The 7,878-nt window shown below is 63.9% G+C and overlaps 1 protein-coding gene across 2 annotated transcripts in view; it reads left to right on the plus strand.

Annotated features, from left to right (window-relative positions):
- The window catches only part of ASPG (asparaginase), a 35,137-nt gene extending 27,580 nt beyond the window's left edge, over positions 1 to 7,557 (plus strand). The window contains exons 10-16 of one of the 2 annotated variants that reach the window (XM_081049659.1): positions 223 to 339; positions 1,645 to 1,737; positions 1,958 to 2,121; positions 4,487 to 4,573; positions 6,280 to 6,379; positions 6,727 to 6,807; positions 7,296 to 7,552. In XM_081049659.1, the coding sequence (XP_080905785.1) occupies positions 223 to 339; positions 1,645 to 1,737; positions 1,958 to 2,121; positions 4,487 to 4,573; positions 6,280 to 6,379; positions 6,727 to 6,807; positions 7,296 to 7,316 (663 nt within the window). In that variant the 3' untranslated portion in view covers positions 7,317 to 7,552. Of the gene's footprint in view, positions 1 to 222; positions 340 to 1,641; positions 1,738 to 1,957; positions 2,122 to 4,486; positions 4,574 to 6,279; positions 6,380 to 6,726; positions 6,808 to 7,295 lie in introns of both variants that reach the window. The other variant, XM_081049658.1, reaches the window with a different exon arrangement.
- The last annotated feature ends 321 nt before the right edge of the window (positions 7,558 to 7,878 follow it).

The raw sequence follows: 7,878 nt of genomic DNA on the forward strand, positions 1-7,878 counted from the left end.
TAGCTGGGCAGAGGCCACTGGGGCCTTGGGGACCCTGATCTAGTGAGATGGAGGGTAGGGCTGGCCTTTGGGAACCTGATCTGGACCACGCTCAGGCCTAATGGGGTAAAGCCTGGACGGAGGGGTTCCAGGCCTGGGCCAGCCCTTGTCACATGTCCACCCAGGTTCCAGGCCAAGTGGCTGCTGAGTTAGGGCCCTGGCTCTCCTGTGCTTCTCCCCCAGATGCTGGCCAGGGACCTTCGGGGAGAGATGACGCTGCCCGTGTCAGACGAACGCCAGCCCTCCCTTCAGAGCAGCACGCTGGGCCTCGGGGTCGCCCAGCTCCTCAGTCTGACTCAGGTACTGCCCAGTGGATGGGCAGCAGGGGGCCTGCTGGATGTGCCAGGTGCCAGCCTTGGCCATCGCATTCCAGTGCATGAGCAAAAAGCCACCAGGCACAGCCTGGTTCTGGCTGGGTCCACCTGGTTCTAGGCCCGGGTCCATAGCAGGAGTGTTTCCAGAAGTTCCTGGAGCAGCATTCGAGGAGGTGCAGGCAGTCAGGGGAGCCTTTGCACCTTGTAGACTGGGCAGAACATGGCCAGTCACTCGGTGGGGCAGCTGGGGGCTATGCCAGGCTGGCCGTTAGTCCTGGCCCTGCGCTGGGTGCAGGGCTGTCTTGTGAGGGGGGAGTACTCAGGTGCTGGGTGCCAGGAGGAAGGGGCCACCCGCTCTGGGTTCCCTGCATACAGGGGCTTCACGGGGCAGTGGCCCCAGGCCTCACACCTTGCCTGGAGCAGTGGCTGGCCTTCAGTTCTCCTTCTGCTTCTCTGCCAGGGTGCCCAGACCCAGGAAGGGGCAGGGGAGCCAAGGACATGCTTCAGGCTCTGGGCTGGGGGCTCCAGGCTGTACCAGGCCCACAGGGCTGATTGGGTCTCCTGGTGCCCCCATCACATACCCACCTGTCCTCTGGGTAAAGCGTCCAGGTCTGGCATTTGAGCCCAGCAGGTGACAGAGCACTTAGTCCAGCGCTGTCCGGGGTCACACCTTGTGCCTCAGTTTCCCCTCCTCAGAGCAAGGGTGGGGACAAACCTGTTGTGGAGAGCTGGGTGGTGGTGACTGCTGCTTGCCTGGGGCTGGTGCTGGTCAGATGAGAGGCCTGGATGCGTGCAGCCTGTTATTAGGGTGGCTGCGTCGTGCCTTAATGACCTGGATATAGGCCACCGCAGCCTGTGGTCAGGCCCAGCATGGGTGCTGGGCGCGGGGCTGAGAGGGGCTGGGCCAAGTGTGGGGCTACCTGCAGGGGCCTCTACTGGGACCCCTGGCCTTCTGGCACCTTGGGGAGCTCCTGGACAGCCTGGTGCTGGGGGGGCCATGGCAGACCTGCAGGAGAGAGTTCTTTCCTGGGGAGAGGGCCTGGCACCTCTTCCCATGCTGAGCCAAATTGGTTCCTTGTGGAGATTGTGTCCCTATGTCCTTGAAAGCGGTGGAGACAGACCAACAAATGGGTCACAGAGGGTGGTGGCAGGCCGTGGTCACACAGCTGGTGAGCACAGAGCCAGATGGTGGCCGCATGTTCTGGACTTTGCTCCTAGGCTGGGTGGAGGGGGTGCTGAGGACCCCAGGGAAAGGCATAGTCCCAGGGTGCCGCCACCCCCCACCCAGCAGGCTGACGCTGTTCGAGACGCCCTGATGCCCAGTCTGGCCTGTGCTGCAGCCCATGCTGGTGACCTGGAGGCCCTGCAGGCGCTCGCAGAGCTGGTGAGCCCCCACTCCCTTAGGTACCAGCCCCAGTCATGCCAGGCCCAGGGAGGGCCCGATAACTGCCCTGTGCCTGGGTCCCCCAGGCTGGGCAGCCCGCTTGTGTGGCCTCACCACAGCTAAGGGGGGTGCACCCCGACCCCTCCCGTCCCCTCCCGATGGCCTACTCCACCCTGCCCAGCCCTTCCTCAGTGGGGGACATGTCCTTGTGTCACCTCAGGGCAGTGAGCTGAGCCTGGAGGACTTTAACGGTCAAACTCCACTGCACGCGGCCGCCCGGGGGGGCCACGCGGGGGTGGTCACCATGCTGCTGCAGAGAGGGGCGGACGCAAATGCCCGAGACAACGACGGCCTCAGCCCGCTGCTGCTGGCCGTACGGGGCAGGTACCGTGTGGGCAGGGGCAACTCATGGGGGCCTGCAGCACGGTGCGGAGGCTTACCTGTGGTCACACCGCTGCCCAGGCACAGCTGGATGGCTAAGGACACCTGTTTCCGAGAGCCTCACCCATCCACAGCCTGGGCCCCAGGTACTAGCGGTGACCATGCCTGGGCCCACAAAAGGAGGACGGAATCTGGGCAGGGTGGTCAGGAAGGGCTTACTGGAGAGGGGAACCTCCAAGCTGAGCCAGGCAGGCCAGGAAAGACCCTGGAACAGTTTCTAGAAGAGGAAAACACAGACAAAGCACAGGGGTCTCACGTGTTTTGCAAGTCGTCTACGTGCACCTGGAGGGCTGGGGAGGGGTAGGCATAAAGCAGGCTGCCCAGTGCCAGGCGTGGGGCAATGCCCTCAGGGCAGGCTTAGGCTGCACAGTAGTGGGAGGGGAGCCCCCAAGCTGGCTCCACCCTCTGCTTCTTACAGGCAGGGTCCTGGCTGGGGGTGTGGGGCCGCCTAGTGGGCCTTGCAGAGCTGAGCTCCTGCTGAGGTCTCCTGGGAGAAGGGGGCCGGGAGGCAACGGGACGCCCTGCCCTGCAGCCAGGCCTGCAGCTGGGTCACTCAGAGGCTTCTGCTGGGGCTTCCGTGACAGGCACATGTGCTGGGGCTGCACCTGGCAGAGGGTGTGTGTGAGGATCAATGTGGAACCAAATCATGACAAGCGGGGGCTGCCATCCAGGGCCGGGGCCAGGAGACTTTTGGCCCTGCCCTGCCCAACTCCGACTCCCCCCCCCCGGGTGTGGGGAGCACGGGTGGGGGCCTGAGGCCGCCGTGTGCCCTCTGCTGGGGCGTCTCCTTGCCCTCCGCTGGCCCTGGCATTTCTCTAAGGGTTGGCTTCTTTTGCTCTGATGCCAGTGCAAACGCAGAGGGGTGGCCACACACAAGTGGATGGGGCTTTCGGGGACTAGGGCCCACATTCTAGTTTCTCCCCAGCATGGACTTTGCTGGGGAGACTTTCCGGGTGGGGCAGGGCCCTCTGCCCCATCACCCGTCCTGAGGCCCAGAGCAGCCTCAGACCAGAGCCTGTGCGTGTGCACGTGCACGTGTGAGCACGTGTGTGCGTTTGGGGGAACACGGCTTTGCTCTTCATCCTTGGGTAGTTTTCCTGCTCCCAAAGGCAAAGCCAGTCTTGGCAGTGTCTGTGGCAGCTCCCAGACCCTGCCCCCCAGCCTTTCTTCTTGGGGAGGGGATGGGGAACGTGGCCTGCAGGGCCCTGGGGAGTTACTCTGGGGAGGCGAGGGTTGTCTGTGCTGGGCACAGACTGTCCTGGGCACCCTTGTCTGCTATGATCCTTGGAGTAGGGTGCTCACCCTTGGTCACTCCTTCCTTCCCAGGCTCATGTGAGCATGGGGTCCCCAGAACAGGTCTGGCGCTGGCCAGAGGGTGAGGGACTGTGCAGGGTGTACCCCGGCACCGTGGGTGAGTGGCTGGAGCTTGCAGGCTGTGTGTCTTGGGGCGTGGGTGGCTAGCATGATGAGCTCACCTCATTCTGGTCCCACCCCCTCATACCCGCCCCGCTGTCACAACACCCCCCAAACCGGTCTCCCAGCCTCACTCCCCTACCTGGCCCTGCTATGCACGGAGGGGCCAACCCACAAGAAGAGTTCTTTGGGGGACGGGGTGAGGAGCAAAGCCTAGGGGTCCCAGCCTCCGTACAAGTAGAGTGACAATGCAATTTATGGTCCACCTGACACTGTGAGGGGCCGGTCAGTAGTTATGTGGCCAGGGTCAGTGTCCCCCCACTGCAGTGGGTGGTGTGGCCTTGGCCTCGCCCATTCTGTTCCTTGGCCTTGCGGAGCCCCGCTTGCACCCCACCTGCGCCCATGGCTGGCTCACCCCAGCTTGGCCCATGAGATACGGCCTCTGGACACCTGCAGACGTCCAGGCCCTGCTCTGGGCCAGCTGTCCCCACTGTTCACATTTGTCTGCTGTGTCTCATCCCCACCCCAGCCCCAAAGGCAGAGCCTGGGCCCGATTGACTCAGTTTCCCCAGGTCCAGCCCTGGTCAGGGTAGGTGTGTGTAGTGGGGCTGGGTGGCTCAGTGTAGAGACTGTCCTCCAGGTGGACTGTCCCTGTGCACCCATAGGAGTGCTGCAGCCCTCGGGGTGGGACGGAACCATGGTGGGGCAGATGCGGCCAGGGCCGACTGCTGGGGTGCCCTGCGCTCAGCCCTGCCCTGCACACCCAGGTTGTTGTGGCCAAGTGCAGGGGTGGGAGTCTGGCCTGGGGCAGGTGGGCTCCTGGCCCCGCGCACAGGCCCTGAGGGCCATGGGTGTCCGAGCAGGGCAGCCACCAGTTCACCCTTCCCCCTGGCAGGCATCGGGGCATCATTGAGCTGTTGCGGGCAGCTGGGGCCTGCCTGTCCCCGCAGGAGCTGGAGGACGCTGGGACAGAGCTGTGCAGGTGAGGGCCTCCGGGGATATGGGGCTGGGGCTCCAAGAAGGGAAGCCAGGCCTGCAGGGAGGAATGGTGGGCCGGGGTGGGGGCTTCACGGGCATGGTCTCCCGCTGCCAACAGGGCTCTGACCTCACAGCTGCCTGGAGTGACCATGAAGGCAGGCCTGGCACATAGGCCCAGGGCGGTGCGGGCCCTGTTGGGGGCCAGGTGGGCCACGGGCCAGGACCACGGAGCTCAGGCCCCTCCTCTATGCCCTGGCCCTCCCCATGGCGCTGCTGGCTGATCCCCATTCTGTGCCTCCCCTGCGCCCACCAGCAGCTCCTGGGCGGGAGGAAGGGACCGAGGTGGGCAGTGGTCCCAGGAGGGCAGAGGCCTGCCTGGTGTAGCCAGGGCTGGTGCTAGAAGTGGCTGGGGTGTGCATCCCAGGCCCAGTGGGGTGAGTGACGACGGAGGGATCTCAGCACGACTGGTTGGGGGGGGAGGGATGAGCTGCCCACTCACAGGAAGACGTGGCTCTGGCCCCTCACCCACTCCATGGTTTGGTCCCAGCAAGGCCTCACCCAACCCAGGTACAGGGTGGGGTGGAGACACCCCATGAACCCCTAGCCTCAGCCCCTCGAGTCCAGGCCTTCGGTGTCCTGCTGGCTAGCCTGCCCCCTGCCGACTGTTCTGAGCATACAGGGTGAGGTGGGCTCTCAGGGCCCAGCACAGAGGGGATTGGGCTGACCCTGTGGGCCTGCGCATAACCTGGGGTGACTCGGTTCAGGGCTGCAACCCAGATGGGCCTTGTTGGCTCCATTGACAGATGGGGAAACTGAGGCAGAAAGGGCAGGGGACAGCCAGGTCCCACGGAAGTGGGTTTGCCCAACCTGAGGGGCTTGGCTAGATTGGGGGGGGGGTCCACCTTTCCCAAGATCAAGTGTATGTGGGAGCTAGTGCATCAGGCCTGGGGTCAGGCCCAGGAAGGTTAGTGGTGCCATCCAGAGTGATTTACCCCAAAAGTTACCCAGTGCCTCTGAGGAGGCTGCTGCTGCTGCTGTTTCCTGACTAGAGTGGGGTCACTAGGGTCCCTTTGGGGGGCAGCCCTTCCCTTCCCAGCCCCCAGCCCCGGCCAGCACGCCCTGCCAGGTCCCAGGATGGGGAGTGGGCTCTTCCGAGAGAGTGGGAGGGTGAGGAGGACCCTGGTAAGTGCCTGGGAGGTGCTCTGTGCCCACCTCTAACCTTGTTCCCCAGGGCAGGCAGGTCCAGGCCCCGCTCCCAGCCAGGACCCCCCCCTGCAGCCTGCTGGTCCCAGCCCCCCCTCACCGTGTCCTCTTTGAACCACTGGTCTGCTTCAGACTTTCCTGCTGCCTCTGTGGGCCCCGCCCGGGGAGAGCTGTGTTGTGAAATGTGAAACTGGCATGCAGCACCAAGCAGGTGGGGTGTATGCGTGTGTCTGTGCTGCTTGCTCATGTGTGTGCATGCGTGTGTGTGCATGCTCGTGCATGTGTATGCGTGTGTGCACACCCTCGACCTGAGTCAGTCACCCCCATTGGGTGAAACCAGGCTCCAGGCTGCCCGACTCCTGCCCCAGGGCCCAGCGCTGCTGGGTCAGCTGTTTGGGGCTGGCTTCGTAAAGGCACCAAGGGCACCCCCAGGCAGGCAGGTGGGCAGATGGACTGGATGGGTTCCCAGCAGGCCTGATGGCTCCCCCTCCTTGGCTCCCCTAACAGGCTGGCATCCAGGGCAGACAGTGAAGGTCTGCAGGCGTGGTGGCAGGCGGGAGCTGACCTGGGCCAGCCTGGCTATGACGGCCGCTGTGCCCTGCTCGTGGTGAGTGCCACCAGTGCTCTGCTGCCCTCTCCAAGGTGCCGTCCTGCAGGGAGGCCTCCCTGACAGCTCCAGACGCTCCCCTCTTCTGCCCCTGCCCCAGATGCCCCGTCTTGCTTTCCTGGGGGACATTCAGGAGTCCAGGAAGCTGTCCCCTTGAAGTCCCGGCCCCTCCCTGGGCCCAGAGCTCTGGGGACAAGGAGAATGGAGGAGACAGGGGGTCCTGTGTGTACATGCAAGAGTCAGCGAGGGCTTCCTGGTTGACAGGAGGGAGCGGTGAAAGGGTTGGCAGGGCCAGGCTGACCAGCATTCCTGTGGCACACAGCCCCTTCCTTGTGCCCCTTCCACAGGCAGAAGCTGCTGGAAACCTAGAAATGGTGACTCTCCTGCAGGACCTCCAGACTAGGGCTGATGACCTGGCCCCCAGTCCAGTAAGTCCCCCCAGGCAGGGCTGACTGCTCCCAGGAGCTTGCACCCTGTGGCTGAACCCTGGCTGGGGGAGTGTGTCCAAGGGCCAACACCCCTCCTGTGTGCGGGGCATGCACAGTGGAGGGGGAGCTGAAAGTGCTGGAGGGAGACGGCAGCAGTCAGGGAAGGCTTCCTGAGGGAAGAGCCAACCTCAGACCTGCATTCTGTCTGGTTGGGCCACCCCTTGAAGTTCCTCAAGCCCTGAGTGGGCCTTAGATGCCTCTACTGAATGTCTTGCCCACCCTGCCCCACCGACCCCAGGACCCACCGCCTCCCCGGCTGTTGGGGCCAGGCACCAGCTGACACCTCCAGCCCCACTCCATCATCTGGCCCTCCAGAAGCTTCTCAAAGCTCCCCTGTGAAAGGCTGGGCCCCACTGAAGGGGCCTTGGGCTTGTCTGCCTGCCCTGCCCCCACACACTACCGGGACCTCAGGAGACCTCTCTTTTCAGGAAGTGCTGCCTGGTGTCTAACCTGAAGCTGTCTGGTTGCAGCATAAGCCATTCCTTCCCATCGTGACCTGCTGGGGATCGCAGCCCCCCCGCCCCCCACTCATGGCTCTGACTGTGATGTACCCCACTGCTGGGACAGCTTCCCATTTTCCTTCTAGGATACAGCCTAAATGTCCTTTCGGGTAGAGTAAATAAAGTCTCTCTGGGGACCGGGCCTCCCTAGGTCCCCAAAGCCCTGCTCGAGTGGGTCTGCCTGTACCCCAGGAGTGAGTATATATGTGGGGAGACTGGCTGAGGCTCTGGCTCAAAGAGGTGACTTCGGCAGCCTAGAGGTGTGAGCCACTCAGCCAGTGTGTCCTAAAGCAGCATGAATGTGTGAACTTGACCCTGTGGGGAGGGCATGCTGTCCCCCCCCACACACCGTTGTCCTGCCTCCCTGCTGGCTTGGGCTCCAGACAACCTCTGCCCCGTCTCCTCTGTTCTGAATCCTTCTCAGTCTTGAAGCTTGGAGTCACCTCCTCCAGGCAGCCCCCACCCACAACTGCCCCTCGGTTCCTCCTGCCCTTTGTCTGGTTTTCACAGG

This window comes from Rhinolophus hipposideros (assembly GCF_964194185.1).
Source record: "Rhinolophus hipposideros genome assembly, chromosome: 5".
Taxonomy (NCBI): domain Eukaryota; kingdom Metazoa; phylum Chordata; class Mammalia; order Chiroptera; family Rhinolophidae; genus Rhinolophus; species Rhinolophus hipposideros.